This window comes from Cricetulus griseus, assembly GCF_003668045.3.
Source record: "Cricetulus griseus strain 17A/GY chromosome 1 unlocalized genomic scaffold, alternate assembly CriGri-PICRH-1.0 chr1_0, whole genome shotgun sequence".
NCBI lineage: Eukaryota > Metazoa > Chordata > Mammalia > Rodentia > Cricetidae > Cricetulus > Cricetulus griseus.
In genome coordinates, this window is record NW_023276806.1 from 129528877 (window position 1) to 129551611 (window position 22735).

The window sequence follows — 22735 nt, forward strand, 5'->3', positions numbered from 1 at the left end:
GAAGACTGAACAAACGTCTTTTGGAAATCAGCCTTTCCTCTGAATGTCCAACTCACCTGAAGAAAAAGGAATACACAGAATCACTTATCACCCACTAGTTCAGACCTTCCTAACCAGACCCCTTACCTCATAATGATTCTTTCAGGCCTCATGTAATAGCAAGCTCAAGCATTGTTAATAAAAACATTTATTATTTTTCATTTTATACAGAACAACCTGACTTAACAGTTACCCAGGGGTTTACAGTGTGTCCATCTCAAAAAGTGTGGTACTGAGGTTTGGGTTCCACACAAACACAGGCAGGAATTTTGGGGCAAGGGGGGCACAACAGGAGTGTATCTCAACCCTTTCTCAGAGAAAAGGCAGTGGAGCATTCTGAGTCACTGAAAACCTGTGCAAATGGGGCTGCTAAAACAAACACTGCACTGTGAGCTCTGACACGGATAAATAAAGGGACACATCCTTGTCATGAGGGATGAGAATGCCCTCAGCCCTAGGTCCAACACATATTCAATTCTAAGTAATTTTTCTGTTCAAAAAGAAAGGCTAGAACCCCTGGGACCAGACCATGAAGAGGCTGGCCATTCCTGAGCCCTTGTTCTGTGTGCCAGAGCATATTAACAGGAGAAATCAAGGTCAGAGTGGCTTATGTTCCATGGAAGTAAAAGGCCTAGTTCACATTAAGTCTGATAAAGCCTAATGACTGGGAAGACCACAGGTCACAGACCTGCTAAGTAGAAGGACCCTAGCAGAGGCTAGGACAGGGAGACCCAGGGCATCCTCAGCTGAGGCACAGCAGGTATAGGAAGTCTGGAAGGAAGTAGACACTTCCAGACCTTCATTTCAATGGTATAATTTAAAAAGAGAAATAGAATCATATGCTGGGTACCAGTCACAATAAATACCATGCCACTTATGGTAACCGATAGCATAAAAAGTTGCCAAGGAGTTTCCAGCTAGCCAACAGATCTTGCTAGGAGGTGCTTGTGTACATGGGAAAAGGCCCTAGGGTTTGACACAGCTGACACCCAACAGGATTCCTATGGAAACAAAGGGGGCCTGGCCCTGGCCTCGATGGTGTGGAGGCTGGTGGATTAGAAGCAGAAGCTTCAGTGACTGCAGCTTTCCTGTAACCTGCTTTGACCTAAACAAGAGGAGCCAGACTCTCACTCTGGAGATGGTGGGCAGCCAGCTCTAACCTGACCACATGCATTAATTAGTCCTGGTCACTCTACAGTTGGTGGGCAACTCATACCAGGGAAGGGAGCTGGTGAGGGGAGAAGGGGTCACTTTTCATCTTTAATTTATATTTTAACTTCAAATGTATTTTCAGTGCCTCAGATACAGTTTAATCTTAAGTCTTAAAGGCCCCTGAAACAAAACAAAATTATACTTTATTTTTTAAGCTTCCTCATTTTCTTATAGTCAGTTTCCCCCAATCTCCCGTTTTACCCTGACTTAGAGTCCACAAATTTCATCAGACCATCCGTGCTCATGGACTTGGGCCTTTCTAGTGGGAAACCTAGGGCTCGGCTCCAGATGAGTTGTGCCAGCACACCCAGTGCCCTCGACACTCCAAACAGGACTGTGTAGTAATTCATCTCCGTCATGCCATAGTACTGTTAAGGTAGAAGAAAAGAAAAGGCTTTATTAAAAGCCAGAGACGGTGGCACATACAAGACAATAAGAACCTTAGAGACCCATTCCCCCCTTTCACCCATAGTCTTAGCCCACTCAGCCTTAACTAGAAAGGACATCAGGAAAAGCAAAGCAATTGCAATTCCCCAGGCCCTGCCATGAGACTGTGTCAAAGGGCTCTGTGAGGGAGGACAGAGGAGCCCTTGCTCCAGCGGAGCCTGGGGCTGTAGACCTAAAATTCTATCACGTAAGAGGCCAAGGCAGGAGATCAAAAGGTCAGGGGCCAAGGAAACAGCTTGGTTGGCAGACTGTTTGCCTCTCAAAGGCCGAGGACCCGAGTTCAGATTCCCAGCATGTACATAAGTCAGGGTGTAGCAGCATGTGTCTGAATCCTGTGAGCGGGAGATCCCTGGAGCTTGTCACTGATGAGTGGAATCAATGACCTCCGGGTTCACTAAGAGACCCTGTCTCCAAAAGAAAGATGAAAAGCAACAGAGGAAGACGCTTAACATCACCTCTGGCATCTACATGTATACACGCGTGCCAGCACACACACACACACACACACACACACACACACACACACACACACACTCTCTCACCACCAACTAGCTAGAGACCGTGTCAGGCCTGGTGGTGCATGTACTTGGAAGGCAGAAGCAGTGGATCTCTGAGTTCCAAGCCACTCAAGTTTACTGAGTGAGACCTTTCAATTAAGGGCCACACAAGAGGCTTTGGGACCCACGCCCCTATTGTGATTAGGAGTTGATGTGGTACAAGTGAGAGGGAAGCAGGAAAGAAAGGGCTCACCTGGAGCAGCACACCACTGTGAGCGTCCACGTTGGGCCAAGGATTCTTGGCCTTCCCTTGCTCTAAGAGGATGTTGGGCACAATCTTGTACAGTTGAGCAACCAGCTTAAACAAGGGGTCGTTAGGCAGATGCTTCAGAGCAAACTCCCTCTGACAGGAATATCGTGGGTCAGTCTTCCTTAGTACTGCATGACCATATCCTGGGACAACCTGTAAAGGGCAGGAGGGAGTGGGGAAAGTTACAGAGAAGCATATCCAGGTACATCACCCCCCTTCATTTTAAGGTAATTTGGTCCTGGTGGCTCAAATAGGATGGTAAATCCAAAGCCTGCCTGGGCATTTCAGTGAAACCCTGTCTCAAAATAAAGGGCTGGGAATATAGACCAGTGGCAGAGCAGCTGTCTAGCCAGCAGATGCTGGGGACAAGCCCGAGCAACACAGAAAAGAAAACTAAACCCACCAGGTAAACAGATGTGGAAACAATAGGAAAGGCGGCCTCTTCTGGCTAATGCAGGGGCTGTTTTTATTCTTTTTTTCTCCCCACTTGAGACAAGGTCTCGGCCTGGAATTTTCCTTCACACTGCAGTGTCTGAGTCTCAGTCTTTCTCCTGGTTGCTTACCCGTCCTGAGTTGAGTGTATTCCAGATGTAGTCTCGCAACTTCTCATCCGACACGTCTTTGCCTACCTCCTTCTGCAGCTGTGTCAGCCAGACAAGCACTTCCTACACGGTAGATGTAGGGTGGGGAAGAGGGACATCAGCACACATGTCAAGGAAAGAATGTCAAGATTAGGGGCAGAGCATGTGAGTAAAAAACACACAACAGGAAGCCACAAAAGCTAGGCTTACCTGATTTGCCAGCCCGTGCAGAGGCCCTGCGAGCCCATTCATGGCTGCTGCAAAGGACAGGTAAGGGTCTGAAAGGGCGCTGCCCACCAAGTGGCTGGTGTGGGCACTCACATTACCACCCTCGTGGTCACTGTGGGACAGAAGGCAGAGCCAAAGGGAAAGAAAAGGGCTGGTTATGGGTGACAGACATGGCTTTCCTTTTGCCCCATGGGCTCCCGACACCCACAGCGGTCAGTTGGACCTGCCCTGCTCCCTCTCTCCCCCACCAGTCTTCTTCACCCCACTGCCACTGTTAGGTTCAATGCAGAGCTCAAAGCCGCAGTAGGCAAACTATTTTCAGCTACTGAGCCCATTTTAATGACCATGACCACAAGAGGGCGCTCCTGGAAAGCTGACCTTCCTGGTGAGCAGCTTACCCCTTTCCAATCAGGAGAGATTTGCCTCAGCCTTTCAGCTTTTCTTCCTCATTTCTTGCCTACTTCTCATGTTACAAGATGCTTCTATCCCTCTGCTACAGACCGTCTGTTCCCAGATAATAACACTAAGGAGCTTGTCCTGGCACTCACTCTGTAGACCAGGCTGGCCTCTGCCTCCCAAGTGCTGGGATTTAAGGTATTGCAGCCTAATGCTTTAACCACCACCACCCGGCAAAGGAGCTTTTATAATATACCCCTATCCATCCCGCCCCCCCATTTGCTGGGACCTTTAGTCCTGGCATTTGGGAGGCAGAGGCAGGAGGATCTTTACAAGTTTGAGGCCAGCACAGGCAAGGCTATGTAGAAAGATCCTGTTTCACAAACAAACCAAGAAAGAGTTTCTCATCATTCCAGGCACCTGAGCAGGGATATAATTACTAACTGTAGCTCACCTGTGGATGGTGAGGTACAAACGCATAAGCTCAGTGAACTGTGGTTCAGTATAGCCTAACATGTTGGTAAAATTGTGGGACCAGTCCAGCTTAGAGTCAATGGCACCAATGCTGCTGCCTTCCCGGTAAAGATTCCGGTAGATTTTTGCTGCCACACAAGGGAGCTTTGCAATCAGGTCCATACAATCTTCATAAATCAACTGATGAAAGAAAAGACGGAGAAAAAAAGGGAATTACATGCAAAGCATTAGGCTGCAATACTGTTTTGTTTGTCCTTCAACAGTATCTGGGTTGACAGCAGTATGCTGGGCGGTTCTGCATTTCAGGTATAGAATGACAATAACCATATGCTGAGCAAATGACTGCAGCCGAGGCTTCTAGTGTCTGCAGTGTGTGCCCTACTGGACCTGTCTTGTCCACTCACAGAGGACTCAGGTAAGTATTAAAGGGAGATCTGAACCCTGATCTGCTGCTTTGTGACGTTCTCAGGACACTAAACAGATGTGATATCACTATTATTACTACTGTGTGTGTAAGGGAGCAGGGGCTACACAGGCCACAGCACACAGTGAGATCAGAGGGTGACTCTGTGAAGTCCCTTCTTCCTGCCACCTTTATGTGGGCTCTGGGGACTGAGGTCAGAATTCTAGGATTGCTCAGCTTTACCTGCTGAGCCATCTCACTGGCCCATTTCTAAATTAATTCTTTATTTCTTTATTCTAATGTTTAATTTAATTCTGCATTTTAGTTCCAGTGAAAATTTATTACATATGTTAAGAATCAAATAGTGCTGACCAATTATTGAATAGCAAAAGCTTCAAGGTTTTAGATACATATTATGCTATATATATCATAAGGTTTCGATACCATATACTTTAATAGAAAACTTGCCCAGCATGTAGGGGGGCCTAGGTTTGATATCTGGCAATTGCCTAAAAATTCACCTAAAACATGGGGCTGGAGAGATGGTCTGTAGTTAAGAGCACTTGTTCTTGGAGACGGCCCAGGTTCAATTCCCAGCACTCAACATGGTAGCTAATGACGATCTAACTCCAGTTTCAGAGGGTCAGATGCCCTCTCTGACCTCCACATACACTGCACACATGTGGTGCACAGACATACTTGCAGACAAAACACCCACACATGTAAAAAAAACAAAAAACAAACAAACAAAAACCTTGAAAAATATACCCCAAGAAGAAAGAGCACACAAACTGGCTACTGAAAACATATACACACCAGGCAGTAGTGGGCACGCCTGTAATCCCAGCACCTGGCAGGCAGAGACAGGCGATCTCTGTGAATGGCCAGAATGGTCTACAGAGTGAGTTCCAGGAGGCTGTTACATTGAGAAACCCCACCTCAAAGGAAAACAACAACAAAACCCAAACATATACACAAGTAACATTATACGGACTGAGCAGGTTATATTCACCTGTTTAGGAACACACACATGGGATGTCCTCGTCATACTTGGTGGTATGTGTGGAATTGGAAAAGGATGGTAGTAGCGTGTGCTGTGCAATGCACGGGGACAATACCGTGGCCTTTCCAAACACCAACAGCGGGATTCAAACTAGTGAGGTCACTTTTCATTTTTCAGAAAATAAAGTTTGTTTTGGGATCTCTTCTCTCCCGACAGTATATATGATCTAACTCAGAATGTGACAGGCATTAGTCCGCATAGACTACAGTGTGATTCGCTATCGTTCACCCAAACTCTGAGGCATAATGAAAGTTCCCCTTATTTGGGGCTGGTGAGATGGTTCAGTGGGCGAACCTGACAGAGTTTGATCACTGGTACCGACATTGTACGAGGAGCAAACAGATTCCTGTCATTTGTACTCTGACCTCCACATGCTGTATGAGCGCACAAGCAACGCAAATAAACAGTGCTCCATCTTCTTTATAATTAACAGAAGGCACCTACTGGCCTACAGTGAATTTCTGTTTTAGTGTTGGGGACCAACTCAGGGCCTCACTCATGGTGTATGCTCGGTGATCCCAGCTTCTAGTGGTCTGTGAGTGGATTCCTGGAGAACCTCATTACAGTCCCCCACTCAGGGTTCCTACCTCCCAGTACTTGGTTCTGTTGATGCCCTCCGAGTACGCCCGGGCAAAATTACTTTCACTGTTAAGGGCTGTGATGGCCGCGCTGAGTTGAGACATGGGGTGCAGATTAGTAGGAAAGTTGTCCAGCATGGTGACCACATGAGAAGGCAGAGCTGCCCTTCTGGCCCATTCTTGTGAGAGCCAAGACACCTGTGAAAAAGGAGAACTGCTCAAACACAGAACAGTAATTAAGACCCAAGTAAAGATAATCACAGGGCTCAGTACAACCCACTTCGACTGCCAGATCCAGTTCTTCTCAAAGTGCTCTGCAGAGAAAACCAGGGCAGGGGAACGGGACAGCCAATGCTGACCATACCTGTTCCTCTGTAGGCATCTGTCCAGTTACCAGCAGCCAAAATAAGCCCTCAGGTAGGGGTTCTTCCCCACCCTTAGCCTTAGGCAGCAGTTTTTGGCATTCAGGGATACTGTGGCCTCGAAAACGGATGCCCTTGAGAGAGAAGAGTGATAATTACAACCAAATGTATTATCTATCAGTCATACAGCTGACTGGTCCTAGTCATAACAGACATTCAGGTGGGTAAACACACGTGACACTAGCCTGATGGCCTTAGTTTGATCCCTGGGACTCACAGTGATGCAAGAGAACTGACTCCCACAAGTTGTCGTCTGACCTCCACATTTATAATGTGGTACTTGTACCTGGGCACATACATGAACATGCACACACAAAGTACAAGTTTTAACTTTAAAAAAATGCTACAAATATGTTAAAAAAAAAAAAAAACAAAAACAAAAACCCAGGCATGATGGTGCACACCTTTAATTCCGGCAGATGGGAGGCAGAGGCAGGCAGAGTTCTAGGCCAGCCTGAACTACAGAGTGAGACAGCCAAGACTACACAGAGAAACCCTGCCTCAAAACAAAGATCCACAGAGAAAACCTGCCTCGAAAAAAACCAAACCAAACCAAACCCAAAAACCAAAACAACAACAACAAAATTATTTTGGTATCAGAGTATGTCTATGTAGTTCTGGCACTCACTCATTATGAAGACAGGGTGGCCTTGAACTCAGAGATCCAACAGCCTCTGCCTCCTGAGTGCTGGAATTAAAGATGTGCACCACCATAGTTAGCTATTTTTATTATTTATTCATTTATTAATTGGTTTTTCGAGACAGGGTTTCTTTGTGGTTTTGGAGGCTGTCCTGGAACTAGCTCTTGTAGACCAGGCTGGCCTCGAACTCACAGAGATCCACCTGACTCTGCCTCCCAAGTACTGGGATTAAAGGCGTGCGCCACAAATGCCCAGCTATTTTTATTATTTTTAATTGTGCACCTGAATGTGAGTCTGTGTGTGGGTATAGTATGTCTTCTTAACTGCTAAACCACCTCTCTAGCCCCATGTGTTTTGTTTGTTTGTTCCAATTAAAATGCAAAGGGGGGGAGGGCCGCACTGGTCATGAATTCAAGACCAAGCCAGCCAAGGCTACACAGTGAGACCTATTTCAAAAAAAAAAACAAGAACCAAAACCAAAACCAAACCCCAGTACTTTCCAATATTAATTGTTTACATATTGACTTTTGCCTTTGTTCCCTTATCCTGTGCCCTGATACACTAAAGAGAAAGTGCTCTTTCTTGTCCTGTTCAGACGTATTCTGCACTGTTCAGTTTTCACATGGGTTTGTATGATCAGACCCACTATTATGGATGGTGTCTTACCTCATCAGGATCAAGAACAGATGTTTCATACACAAGTCCTTTCATGCCTCTCATGCCACCATACATCTAAGGAAAGAAGTTGTGCCAATTGTCAGACTGGCTGGGACCAGAATGGTGGTCAGAGCTTCATGGAACTCTGAAGACGTTTACTCTCTTACTGCAAGACTACACTTAGGAGGCCATTTCTGGGGGTTGAATTTCTGGACACTTACACCGAGTCACTACTGTTTCTTTAATATACACACCTTTGCTTCCTTTTCTTCCTTTCTTTCCTTCCTTCTTTCTTTCTTTTAAAGACATTTATTTTTATTTATTATGTATACATTATTCCTCCTGCATATATCTCTGCAGGCCAGAAGAGGACGCCAGATCTCATTATGGATGGTTGTGAGCCACCATGGTGCTGGGAATTAAACTCAGGACCTCTAGAAGAGCAGCCAGTGCTCTTAACCTCTGAGCCATCTCTCCAGCCCCTGCTTCCTTTTCTTAACTGTATTTTTTTTTTTTCCTGACGATTCTTAACCCCCTCCACATTAAATCTATTATGACATTAGGTCTATTATAGAATTAGATCTACTATGGGCAAAGGGAAGGAGGCAATGACTAAAAATTGTTAGCAGAGTTGCTCAAACTCTAATGGCTGAGGAAGATATCCTAAGGCTGTACCAGAGGATTTTTATTGGGGCTACAGTTTAACTGGATGGCTGTCACAACATCAATCAAAAGACAGTCCCAGCCCTAGCTAAAGAGCTGGGAACAGGACTAGAAGCCACATTCACCCTTGTCATAGGTAAACACTCTCAACACTTCTGTACAGAACAGAAAGAACATTTCTGAATACCAGTGAAGAAAATGGTTCCCTGTGGTACCCATCACAGCTAAGATGCTACCTCGGCCCTTACCATGTCCACGGTGATCTGGCCCACCACCGTCTTCCCATGCTGCTGTCTGAAGGCTTTAATTCTGGCCTGCTCCTTGGGTATCAGATTGCTCAGTACATCTTTTAGATTCTAGAAATGGAAATAGAAGGATTAAGTGACAGGAAACTGTATAGGGCTTCCTACGGTAAAGAAGGTATGTGAAGACTGCTTGTCAACATTTCTCTACCTGCCAGGCCCGAGGAGGAGGGAATAAAGAGCTTCATTTTGCAGAGATGAAACTGTCCTGGATATGGACAGTGGTGTCCATTTAATTAATGATTAAAAAGTCAGGAATGGTGGGTGCATATCTAAAATCCTAGCCCTCCAGAGGCAGACAGATGAATGAGGCCACCCTATCTCAGGAACTTAATAAAAGGGCTATATAATAAGACCTTGTATTAGGAATTTAAAAAAAAAAAAAAGTTAAAAGTAAATTTTATTTCATTTAGGGGTCATGAGTATGGTTTACTGGTAAAGTCCTTGCCTAGCACACGTGAAGCCCTGGGTTTAATGTACAGCATTAAAAAGGGAGGGGGGGCATTTGCTATTTCCACAGCACTACTCCACTGTATATTTCTTAAGGGGCTGGAGAGATGGCTCAGCAGTTAGCACTCTGCTCTCCCAGAGGACCCAGGTTCAATTCCCAGCACCCACACAGCAGCTAACAATTGTCTGTAATTCCAGTTCCAGGGGATCCACCACCTTTACACAGACATACATGCAGGCAAAACACCAATGCACATAAATTTTTAAAAATATTTCTCAACGCCCGTGGTGGTGGCGCACACCTTTAATCCCAGCACTTGGGAGGCAGAGGCAGGAGGATCTCTGTGAGTTCAAGGCCAGCCTGGTCTTCAAAGAAAGTTCCAGGACAGTCTCCAAACCTGCAGAGAAACCCTGTGTCGAAAAACAAACAAACAAAAAATCATAGCAATAATAATTATTGGCAATTCCAATAGATATAAGATAATAAGGCAAATAACTGCCAAACTCTCTATCCTGAGGTTAGATTGCTGCAAGGATTCTGCACTCCTTAGCCAGATCTTACCGTGGAAGAAGCACTGGCATGCCGGACAGCAAGAACAAGGCAGGATGAATTCTGCAAAGAGATCAAGACAAAACACTTATTAGCACCCTTCCCTCCTTTGCATCAAGGAGTTGCAGAGACTTGGTCTCTCCATTTTCACCTTTTAAGACAGTTTGCATAGTTTTATCAGGCCATAAACAGCCTGGCAGAAGCCTGCTTCTTATACCCACAGCATCCATCATTAGTGTTCCTTTAAAAGTTTCTCTCTTGCCGGGGGTTGGTGGCGCATGCCTTTAATCCCAGCCCTCGGAAGGAAGAGGCAGGCAGATCTCTGTGAGTTCGAGGCCAGCCTGGTCTCCAAAGCGAGTGCCAGGATAGGCTCCAAAGCTACACAGAGAAACCCTGTCTCGAAAAACCAAAAAAAAAAAAAAAAGTTTCTCTCTCTCACACCAGGGCTCCTGGACATCACAGTTGTTATACAGAGCATCTAGTCCATGTAAAGCTAATTGTCAATATTTGTGAGTGGCCCCCAAGAAAACTGGCTTATTACTGCTAAGAAATCTCCATCACAGCTGGGCCATGGTGGTGCATGCCTGTAGTTCCAGCACTTGGGAGGCAAAGGCAGGTGGATCTCTGTGAGTTCAAGGCCAGCTTGGTCTACAGCTTGAGTTCCAGGACAGCCAGGACTGTTACAGAGAAACCCTCAACCTCTCCCAAAACAAACAAACTTCATTACTTAGTCTTTTAGCATCACCTAACCTGTCCAATCTACGACAGCCTACAGGCACAATAGCATTTTTTGTTTGTTTGTTTTTCGAGACAGGGTTTCTGTGTAGCTCTGTGTATCCTGGCACTCGCTCTGGCTGGCCTCCAACTCACAGAGATCCACCTGCCTCTGCCTCCCAAGTGCTGAGATTAAAGGCGTGCACCACCAACGCTCAGCCTCATACACATAAAATTAATTATTACAAGAAAAAGAAAAGTTAAGGAATTAGAGGAATTTTAAAGGTAGGTAAGTCACCCTTCGAGCTGTATGTGACTTCTGTTTTTAGGTGTCAATTTGAGAGATTAAAAATACCTTTTTTGACAAGGTATTTTCATAGGGCTCTGGCTGGCTTTGAACTCTGAGATCAGCTTGTCTCTGCCTCCCAAGTTCTGGGCTAAAAGGCCTGTGTCACCACTCCTGGCATTCTTATACATTATCTATGTATACTTATACTGCACACACACACACACACACACACACACACACACACACACACACACACACACACAATCTTACTCTCTAAAACCTTAACCACAAACTATTCCAAATGATAAAGGAAAAATTCAAGTTAGAACAACTTTAATTAAAAGATTTGGAAAGGAAAGCTAAGCATGGGTGGTTCACACCTGTAAACCCAGCACTTGAGGTGACTTGAGACTCAGAGGCAGTAGGATCACAACTTCTATGCCAACTTCAATCTACGGAATGAGACATGTCTGAGAGATGGCTCAGCAAGCAGGAGTTACCAGGAGCCCCACAGCTGCTTACAACCATCCATAACTCTAGTTCTAGGAAATCTAATGCCCTCTTCTGGCTTCCACAGGCACCAGGCACAGATGGTACACAGTCATACATACAGGCAAAACACCCATACACAAAAAATAAACTAACAATCCCAGAACCAGGAGGCCGAGGCATGAAAATCAGAAGATCACCCTCAGCCACAAGAGTTCTGTGCCCAGCCTTAAACAAAAGAGACCATGTCCCAAAAATAAACAAATAAACAAATTAATGGAAATTCAGACTTGGAACTCAGACCTAATTTCAACCTATAGTTTACATGGAAAAACACAGCAAGTCCTAAATACAGGTCTGCCATTTTTTATTCCGTTACTTTGGCTACGAGACCTAACATAGTGTCACTTTTTAAATCTCTACAGTGGTTATAAAAAGCCAATTTTAGGGGTGTGGCAGATGACTCAGTGGGCAAGTTTACTCTGCAAGTATAAAGACCAAGCCCAAATCTCTAGCACCCTCATAAAAGCCAGACATCAATACTAAATTGTACTCTGTTAAATTACTAGGCATTTTGTTATCAAATAAATGTAAACTGTAAGTTCTTTTCAGTTTTAACATATTTATTTTAAATGCATTTCAAGTCCATAACTAGTACCCTGTAAAAATATAGGCAGTAATTAAAAAAGAAAAGAAAAACAACAAAACAACACAGCAGCTTGTACCTAGAACTCAGAATCCTACCAGTCAACCTAACCAAAAAAGGGCGAGCTTCCTGTCCCTAGGCATGAGAGCAGACAATTACAGAAGACACCCAAACTTGTCCCTGGCCTCCATATGTACATGTCCCACACACAGGAAGCCAATTTCAGAACAGTTGAATAAACTACAGGAAAGCATGTGGAGGGGCTGGAGAGGTTGCTCAGCAGTTTGGACCCAGCACATGGTGGATCACAACCATCCAAACCTCCAGTCCCAGAGGATCTGGATCCCCTCTCCTAATCGCCATGGGAACCAGGTGGCGTGAAGACAGATGCACGTGTGCGCGCACATGCGCACACCTTTATCCCAGTATTCAGGAGGCAGAGGCAGGCCGATCTCTGTGAGTTAAGAGACCAGCCTAGTCTACAAGAGCTTGTTCTAGGACAGCCTCCAAAGACACAGAGAAACCCTGTCTCAAAACCCTGCCCCCCAAAAAATCTAAAAGAAAATTTCTAAAGCGTGTAGGACACTGATTTGTACATAGGTAATAATTTCAATACTTGTTTCTTAAAAATGCACCAGTCTCAGGCAGGGTGGTGGTGGTGCACACCTTTTAAACCCAGCACTTGGGAGGCAGAGGCAGGTGGATCTCAGTGTGTTTGAGGCCAACCTGGTCTACAAGTGAGTTCTAGGACAGCCAGGACTGTTACACACAGAAACCCCGTGTGTGGGGGTGGGGTTGGGGGGGTTGTTGTTGTTGGTGGTGGTGAACTGGTCTTGTATGGCATGGTAGTGACATGCTTATAATCCCAGCAATACAATGGCCGAAGCAGGAGGATTCAAGTTCCAGGCTAGCCTGGGCTACAGAGTGAAATCATGTACTTGAAAAAAGTAAAAAGCCAGGAGTCATGGCCACAGGCCTATGATAATACAACCATTTGGAAGGTGTGTAGAAGGAGGAATCAAAAATTCAACACCAGTCTCTGCTACATACCATATCCAGTCTGAGGCTGCATGAGCTACGTGAGACCCTATCCCAAAAGAAGGAAAACAAAAAACAAACAAACAGAACTGTATTGGCTATAATATACCATCAAGTGTCAAAACTCCCAGGGGGCTGGAGAGATGGCTCAGGAGTTAAGAGCACTGGCTGCTCTTCCAGAAGTCCTTAGTTCAATTCCCAGCAACCACATGGTGACTCACAACCATCTGTAATGAGATCTGGTGCCCTCTTCTAGCATGCAGGTATGCATGCAGATAGAGTAGTCATACATGCCCAGCCAGAATACACCACAATAAGATCAGTCAAATCCTAGGGAATGGTGAATGGAGAATCTCCTTTAACAAACAATAAAACAGGAAGTAATCCTCAACTCCCTATTTTCTTCGGAGGGGTGTCATTTTTAGTGTTTTTGAGACAGGATCACCCATGGTACAGGTTGTTCCTGAACTCACTATGTAGCCAAGGCTAGCCTCAAACTCCTGTTCCTTCTGCTTTCTACCAAAATGATGGGATCACAGGTTTGTTGGTTTGTTTGGTTTTGTTTTGTTTTTGTTTTGAGACTAGGGTTATTACTCTACAACTAAGTGTATTCTGGAACTCTATATAATAATCATGATGACCTGGACCCCTATGATCTCCACTGGCGGCACTAGCAGCTCTAGATAGGAGGTTCTGGAGAAAGGCCGCATCCAAGCCACATATGCCTCCACTCAGCTTCTCAGTGGTTCTCATAGAGAGCTGCAGAATGGCCTTGCACAGTACACTCAGGTCATACTCACTGATGTGGCAGACAGATCACTTTTGAATGTCCAACTCCCAACTCCTCCCCTACCCCAGAGCTGTGACAGCAAGGATTTTGGCTTCTGGTTGCTTGCCAGAAGTAGTCACCTCACTATCAGGTGAGTCAGGCAGTACTTCACTCAATAGGTCAGTTCCTTCATGGCAAGAGCCAGAAAGAGCTGCTCAAGCTTGGTGAACACTGGCTGACAGCCAGGATTCCCTACAGCGGGGAAGTGGAAGCACCCAGCTCAATAAGAGGCCTCTCCAAACCTCACATGCTGTTTCGTTGAGTTTGCTCATCTTATTTATTCATTCAGGTTTTTTAAGACAGGTTTTCTCTGTGTAACAGCTCTGCCTGTCCTGAAACTCACTTTGTAGACCAGATCTCTCAAACTCAGAGAGATCCGAATTTTATTTATTGAGATAGACAGGATCTCATGTAGCACAAGCTGGCTTTGAATCAATGCTCCTCTTGTGAACTCCTGAGTACTGGGATTACAGGTGTGCTTGTTTTACACCTGAACGAGCACATCTTCTGGCTTGCTTCATTTCTGAGACAAAGTCCCACGACATAGCCCAGGCTGGCCTGGACCCACCTGTTTTGACCTCATGAGAGCTGAACTGTAGGCACAAGGTATGATTCAGTGAGTTTACTATTACTGATGGAAGTAGATTACGGTTCTCAAATGTGCTGACACCAAGAAAAGTAAATAAAAATTATATATATAAAATTGCCTCTATCTTACAGGGCTAAAAGGGGAAAAGACTAATGAAGCTATATTCAGGTAATGCATCGAAAAACTTCTATACACTACTTAAGAATATTCCCACTAAAATAGGACAGTGGGTAAATTGCCAAATATCAGTGAACTCCACATTCTGGAATCTTATTTGGATAACCACTGAATACAGTAGTTATCTTAATTCTCTCATCTTATTACTAATTACTAAGAAGGGTTCTCTCTCTTTAACGAGGGGGGGGGCGGGACAATTGTTCCTTGCTCTCCATCCTAGGCACATCTTCCTACATTCCCAGGAACTCCAACATTAAAAACTTGAGCTAGGACAGACATAATGCCAAAAGCCTTTAACCCCAGCACTTGGGAGAGGCAAGCATCTCTGTGTGAGTTTGACCAGCCCTGGACTATACAGAGCTCCAAGAAAACCAGGGATACACAGACCCTGTCTTAAAATTAAAAAAAAAAAAAAAAAAAAAGCAGCAGCAGCAGCAGCTAAGTTGGTGGTGGTGGAAAGATGGCTCAGTGGTTAAAAGGGCCTGGGTTCAATTCCCAGCACCCACAGAATGGCTCAAAACTGTCAGTAACTCCAGCTCCAGGGCTTCCACTTGCATCTTTTGGCCTCTTAAGGCAGCAGGCATTTACACAGTGCATAGACAAACATTTAGACAAAACATCTATAAATATAAAACAAAACAAAAAAAAGCCTTGAGAGAAATCACCCTGATTTTAACAAGATACTGTCATCAATAGATGACAAAACAAAATAGAAGCAAAAATATCAGCAGAATTTGCCATCACCAGTAGGAAAAACCCTGAGCTACAGAGGCTTCTAATGCAGAAAGTACTGCTTGTATAAGGAAAAAAGAAAGAAGCCAAGTGGTGGTAGCACACACCCTTAATTCCAGCACTCGGGAGGCAGGGGCAGGCGAATCTCTGTGAGTTCCAGGATAGTTAAGGCTACAGAGAGAAACCCTGTCCTGAAAAACAAGCCAACCAACCAACCAAATAAATAATGCCAGGGGTGGGCAGGAGAGATGGCTCAGAGGTTAAGAGCATCGACTGCTCTTCCAAGGGTCCTGAGTTCAATTCCCAGCAACCACATGGTAGCTCACAATCATCCATTATGAGATCTGGTGCCCTCTTCTGGTGTGCAGATATACACAGAAGCAGAATGTTGTATACATAATAAATAAATAAAATCTTAAAAAAAATAAATAATGCCAGGGGCAGTATAGAATCCCAACATTCTGGAGAAGCAGGCAGATCTGAGAGTTCAAGGCAAGCTTGATCTATATAGTGAGTTCCAGATCACCAGGAATATATACTAAGACCCTGCCTAAAAAAAAATAAAATTATGCAGCAGAGTTCAGTTTCTAGCACAGTACTGGATAGCTCACATACCCTTCAACAATAGCTGTGAGGGATCTGAAGCCACCACACTCAGGGAAAATACTCAAGCATGCGCAAAGTGAAACAAGTCAGGCAGTGTACAGTCCTGCTCAGCTTTAATTCTACACAGAGGCAAGTGGATCTCTGTGAGTTTGAGAGCTTGGTTCACACATCAAGTTCTAGAACAGCTAGACCTACATTGTGAGACTCTGTTTCAAAAATAAAAACACCAGTCTAGCCGGGCGTTTGTGACGCACGCCTTTAATCTCAGCACTCGGGAGGCAGAAGCAGGTGGATCTCTGTGAGTTCGAGGCCAGCCTGGTCTCCAGATTGAGTGCCAGGATAGGCTCCAAAGCTACACAGAGAAACCCTGTCTCGGAAAAAAAAAACAAAACCCACCAGTCTCTTTAGCATATCAATCACAAAAATAAGTTAAGACATGAAGGCCTGTCATGGCGGTACACACTCTTGGGAGTTTAAAGCCTGTCTCAGTTACATTGGACCCTGTCTGAGAGAAACTCAAAAGGAAATAAAACTCAAAACAAACAACAACAAAAAAACTGGTGTAGGACAAAGAATCCTCTCTTTCCAGAACCAGGTCAGAGAACTAAAGCCCTTTAAAGCCTGTGTTTCACAATGGCCATGCTAGAAGTTAGCCTGCAATGTTTGGTCAGGCCCCAGCAGAGTAGTCCAGATCTCTGACCCCCTTAATACTAACAGGAATCCTCTTGATAATTCTGTCATTTTTCTTTAAAAATTCTATTACAGTATTATTTAAGTGCTTGAGTCACACAGACAGACACCCACACGCCTAACCCCAACCACCCATCCCATGGCTTTGCTGTAGAGGTCAGAGAACAAATTACAGAATTGGTCCTATCTTTCAAATATGTGGGACTGGTGTGGTCACCAGAGGTTCTACTTGCCTACAGGTTCACTAATTTATTCAGACAGAAAGACCATAAACCTCAGAAAAGGACTGAGTTGCCAAAATAGAAGACAAAGAATAGAATCTTAACTTTTAGTTTCATCAGAAACCCACAGTGTTCTTTATGAGTTTGCTTATTTTATTAAGTATTTTTAGAATTGTGTGTGTGAGACAGGATCTCATTACATAGCCTTTGCTGACTTCAAACCAGAGATCTATCAGCCTCTGCTTTAAAATGATGGGATTAAGGTAAGCACCAACACGATTAGCTTATAAAATTTATTTTTAAAGGTTCCTTTTAACTTATGTGTCTGAGTATGCCACTTGTGTGCAGGTACCCAAGAAGGCCAGAAGAGGGTGGAAGATCCCCTGGACCTTGAGGTAAAGCCACAGGTCTTCTACAAGAGTAGTTCATGCTCGTAACCAATTTATCATCTCTCCAGATTCAACTTAATGTTTTTTATTTTTTATTTATTATTTTTCTTGGTTTTTCAAGACAGGGTTTCTCTGTGGCTTTGGAGACTGTCCTGGCACTAGCAATTGTAGACCAAGCTGGTCTTGAACTCACGTATTTTTTTTTTTTGATGTATTAACTTTTATTACTTTTAATTAGAAATTTATGCCTGGGCTGCTAAGAAGGTCCGGCAAGTAAAAGAACTTGCTGCCAAACCTGATGATATGAGTTTGTGGACAGAGAAAAAAAATAACTCACACCAATGGTCCTGACACCCAAGAGTGCTGTGGACATTCACCCAGGCACAAATAGTTACATATACACTAAAAGTAATGATTGTTACCTCAACATTTCTTGGAAATAATAAATGATTTCCTCGTTTCTGCTACATTTTTTTCTTTTTAACAAGCTTTAGCTCCTAACACTGTCACTCTGTAGACCAGGCTGAACTCCCAGAGATCCATCTGCCTCTGCCTCCCGAGTGCTGGGTTTTACATGAATCCTTTGCTAAATCAGGTGAAAAAATTAAGCTGGGTGTGGTGGGTCAAGCCTACAATCCCAGCATCACACATCATCAGACCAAAAAGTAAAAACTGTCAGATTCCATGACACTTCTTCAGAATTACCATCTGATCAAGCACCCAGGTAACAAGAAAGTCTGGGCAGCTGAGAAGAGCGGGCAGCTGCTGAGAAGATACTGTAAAGTTGCCTCACTGCTCCAGATTTCACACCCTACCATTTTCCCCAAAAGCACTGACACAAGGCACAAGAAATTACTGTGTGGCTTTAGTTAAGATCTGAGTCTGGTTTCCTGTACATAGATGCTCAGATTCTAAGGGCCAGGAATGCCACAGATCCCTCCTCAAGTTCACTGAGCACTCATCTATCCTTGCTGCCTGGATATGCCAACGTCTTCAGATTCACCTGCTCCCCACTTAAAGGCCAGTAGGAACAAATAGACTTATCCCACAATTAACCAATTAACACAAGGTTAAGCGCCACTTGGTCAATGAAAGTAGATAGAGATTAGAGCCTTGCCTTCAAAAGTTCTGAGTGTTAAGCCTGTTTCATGGGAGAAAAATAATTGCTTTGTTGAAATTAATTTCAGACTAGGTCTTATAGAAAATGGGTAGTGGTGTAGGCATGCTTTAAGTCACTGTTAATATAAAACTGCACTAATCTTTTCAAAGTTCCAAATATCCTAATCTAGAAGTAATTCTCAATGACACAAAATTACCTTTAAGATGGATGAGTATGATGGTGCAAGCCATAACTCCAGCACCTGGGATAGACTTAAGAAAGAGGTCATGCAGGGTGGTGGTGGAGCACGCCTTTAATCCCAGCACTAAGTAAGCAGAAGCAGGTGGATCTCTGTGAATTCAACGCCAGTCTGGTCTACAAAGAAAGTTCCAGAACAGCCAGAGCTGTTACAGAGAAACCCTGTCTCAAAAAATAAAATGAGAGAATTTTTGGCCAGATTGGGCTACATGATGAGATTCTGTCTGATTAAGCATATTGACTTCAAAAGCCTAAAGGTGACCCAATGGTCCTATTCCAATTCCTGACCTAACTACAAACCCAGATCACCTGTGAAAACCAAGCTCAAATATGAGGGGTTTAAAAACAAAACAAAACAAAAAAACAATTTTTTTCTTTCTAATTGTCTCCCCCCCCCTTAACAGGTTTCATTATGTAGCCCCCAGCTGTCCTAAAACTCCTGGAACATGAGATCTTCCTACCTCAGCTTCTTCAGCCCTGAAATTACAGCCATGCCTTAGTGAAGTGATTCTAGAACACACTCACATTCCTCTCCCTCTCTCTCTCTCTCTCTCTCTGGAGTTTTATAAACCTTGGGTCTTACACACTGAAGTCAAACACTCAATCCCAGCACTTGGGAGGCAGAGGCAGACGGATCTTTGGGAGTTCAGCCTGGTCTACAGAGTGAGTTCCAGGACAAGCTCCAAAGCAATACAGAGAAACCCTGTCTCGGAAAAACAAACAAACAAACAAACAAAATAAAGATTTATTACCAATGACTAATCAAACTGGGGGCTAATTTAGAAAGTGTAGGCAGACAAGAATGATGCTGATATGCTGATAGGCTCCTCAGAATCCCAGGTACACTGCAGACTCTCTAGAAATTCTACTCCTTAATTTTGTTAAGGCTTTGACAGCTTTATGCATTACTGTTTTCTCTCTGTGTGTGTGTCTGTGTATACACATACATGTTGTGTGTCAAAGAGTAACTTTGTGTCTTCCTCTACTGGCCTTCACCTTATTAATATTTTTAATAGTCTCTCATTCAAATCCATTTCTGCTAGATTGACTGGCAACCTAGACCCCTAGTTCCCTTCTGTCTCCACTCTTCCCCACAAACCAGCCCTATGAGGGTTATAGACACATGTAATGGAACATGGCTTTTGGGTGGAGATTATGTCGTGGAATGTTCTTTTACACTGTGTGAAGGTGTCACTGTGATTTATTTAATAAAAAGCTAAACGGCCCAGTAGCTAGATATAGCAGGGACTTTTGGACAGAGAGCGCTCTGGGAAGAAGGAGGTGTTGCCATCGAAATGGAGAGTTAGCAAGATGGGCAATACAGAGTAAAGGTAACTGAGCCACACAAAGAATGCAGATTAAAAGATATGGGTGAAGTTATAAGAGCTAGTGGGACAAGCCTAAACTATAGGCCGAGCTTTTATAATTAATAATAAGCCTTCGTGTCAGCTTTCTTTCTTTCTTTCTTTCTTTCTTTCTTTCTTTCTTTCTTTCTTTCTTTCTTTCTTTCTTTCTTTTTTGGTGAGTTGGCAGCCCCAAAGAAAAGTTTGAACTCAGGTCCTTAGGCTTGCACAGCAAGCACTTAACCTTGGAGTTCAAGCTTAATGGAACTCACTCTCTATGCAGCCCAGGATGACCTTGAATTCTTAATGATCCTCCTGTGTTTGTTTACAGTAGAGAGCCACCATGCTCTGCTTCAGGGCCTTGATAATATTAAGAGTAAACCTTAGCCGGGCATTGGTGGTGCATGCCTTTAATCCCAGCACTTGGGAGGCAGAGGCAGGCAGACCTCTGTGAGTTCAAGGCCTGGTCTCCAGTGCGAGTGCCAGGACAGCCTCCAAAGCTACACAGAGAAACCCCTGTCTCGAAAAACCAAAAAGAGTAAACCTTACCCCTTTTCTTGGAGACAGGGTATCACGTAGCTTAGGATGGTCTCAAACTCACTATACAGCTACTGTCTCCAAGTGCTGGGGTGGCAGGTATGTTACCATCACACTCAATGAGAGGCAAACAGAGATCCAGGCATGCCAAGCAAGTACTTGACCAATTGAGTCCAAGAGACTTCTAAGGTTTCCAGAATGGCAGCCCAGTCATTCCCCAAAACACTCTAGAGATTTCCTAGGGCTTTCACAGGCAAGACAAACTCAAAAGGTAAATCCAAAGGCCTTTCAAGTTCAGTTGTGTTAGACTATCTGGTCTGGGTTAGCAGCTCCGAAATGTTCTAATTATAGGTTCACTATTCTGCCAATACACTGTTTGGAACTTGCTTCATTTCCCAAGAGGAGTCCTTACCCAGTTCCCTGGCAGCAGGAGCAGCAACAGCCAAGACAGACAAGTGTCTACCAAATAAGCAATATCTACCTTGTTTCTGGGTGCTCAAACGAACCCCAAGATAAACCCTATGGGTTTTGTGGTAAGTCTGACAACTATGCATCACATACAGCCAGTCAAAACCATTCTCAGTCTTTTCCTCCCTCCAAGCATGACCAGCTATCTGCTGAAGAAAAAAAAATCCTCAGTTTTTTACAGCAGCCAAGGTCGTATGTGGCATTGTCCCCACTTGGATTAGAAGGCTGAGATTCCCTCAGCACAACTGGATCCCTGTTTAAAGGGCCGAGCTATGCAGAACCCAAAGTAGTGAGAAAGGCAAAAATAATAATAATAATAATAATAATAATAATAATAATAATAATAATAATAATAATCCAAGTTAAAGGGCCTTAGGGAATAAGAGGAAGTACTCCTCTTAGAGGAGACTTAAGAAAACAGCTAAAACCCGCATAAGTTTAGTAGATTCAGTCATGTGACCCCGGATGGTGTTACTCCTCTTGCCTGTCTTCATTTATTGGCCTGCAGCTTGGTGGAACAACCTTTCTGGTTCTCGCTGGAGTCATAGGCGATATTCTATCAGCAGGTTTAACAGAAATGCCCCACCCTATCCAAGCTCCTCCTATATACAGTTAAGTGAAAGCGTCCCAAGGACAAAGAGGAGCTGGGGGGTGAGGGGGGGTCTACTCCTCTCCCCAAACTGACCCGGCCGGGTCACTCAAGAGGCTACAATTACGAGAAACAGGTCCTGACAGGACTCACCCTACAATGCAGAGCCCAAACCAGCCCGGGCTCCAGCTCTGGCCCAGTGACAAAGTGAGCAGCACATCTGCTCACCGCCCCCGGTGCCCCTGCAAACAATTCTTCCCCTAACTACGGCGACACGGCACGCCACACCTCTCCTCTCCTCCGGCCCTTCTGCCCGGGCCATGCATCCCTCCCTCACTTGCACCACGGAAAGATGCTGTGACAGTCAGGCCGGAGCTCCGGGGGCCCCGGGCCGCCAAGGACCGCACGCAGGCTGGCCGGCCGGCGCCGGCAGCGTTCACCTTAGCGCCGGAAGGAAGGGCAGCGCGGCACATGGCCTAGGAGATGCAGGAAGGGCTGGCTGGCGGCCGGCCAGGCGCCGGGCCCCTTTAAGGCGCGGAGGGCTGCGCGTCGGGGCGGGCGGGCGGGCGGCTCGGTGCCGGAGGGCCTGCGGTCGCCTCGGCCCCACCCCGCGACGACGCCGCTCCCCTGCTTTGGTCGCTCACCTTGGCTCCCAAGAGCCGGGCTGCAGCAGTGAGAAGAGCCATGGCGGGACCAACTCCGGAACCTGGCGGGAAGGGAGCGCGGGGAGCGAGAACCTACAGCTGGAACCGCAGCGGCCGCCGCTGTAACGGAGACCGCGCCAACCGGCGGACAAGGTTGAAAGGAGGCGGAGGAGGGAGGGGAGACAAACCGGCAGAGGCGCCCAGCCCAGGGTCCTCAGCGAGGCCCCGCCCCCTGGCCGAAACCCGAGCCCGCCCCTCTCCTGGGACAAGCCTCGGGCGCGGCCATTGGCCCAGGGCTGAAGAGGGGCGGGACTTGTGCCCTTGACAGATGTTAGGGCGGGGGAGGATTGGACCCTGCGGATTAGGCTAATTTGAAGTGGGCGGAGAGGGGACCGTAGGTGCCTTAGGATGTGCCTGAGAACTCAGTTAACTTCCTTCTTTGGCTCTTGCCTTTGCCCTTAACGCTTTCTGCTTC

General features: G+C 45.3%; 1 protein-coding gene across 1 annotated transcript; it reads right to left on the bottom strand.

Annotated features, from left to right (window-relative positions):
* Positions 1 to 169: 169 nt before the first annotated feature.
* On the bottom strand, positions 170 to 22468 carry Cs (citrate synthase). The gene is made up of 11 exons (XM_027392728.1): positions 22261 to 22468; positions 9926 to 9976; positions 8860 to 8967; positions 7958 to 8023; positions 6593 to 6724; positions 6238 to 6426; positions 4165 to 4364; positions 3297 to 3426; positions 3069 to 3170; positions 2449 to 2658; positions 170 to 1619 (listed from the first exon to the last, which is right to left on the bottom strand). Exons 1-11 carry the CDS (start codon positions 22300 to 22302, stop codon positions 1449 to 1451), a joined length of 1401 nt encoding a protein of 466 aa, XP_027248529.1. The 5' UTR covers positions 22303 to 22468; the 3' UTR covers positions 170 to 1448.
* Positions 22469 to 22735: the final 267 nt, after the last annotated feature.

Coding starts and splice junctions, on each gene's coding strand:
- Cs (XM_027392728.1), bottom strand. CDS start 22,302: ATGGCTCTTCTCACTGCTGCAGCCCGGCTCTTGGGAGCCAAG. Junction 9,977..22,260: donor CCCGGCTCTTGGGAGCCAAG/GTGAGCGACCAA, acceptor ATCTCTTTGCAG/AATTCATCCTGCCTTGTTCT. Junction 3,171..3,296: donor TGCACGGGCTGGCAAATCAG/GTAAGCCTAGCT, acceptor TCTACCGTGTAG/GAAGTGCTTGTCTGGCTGAC.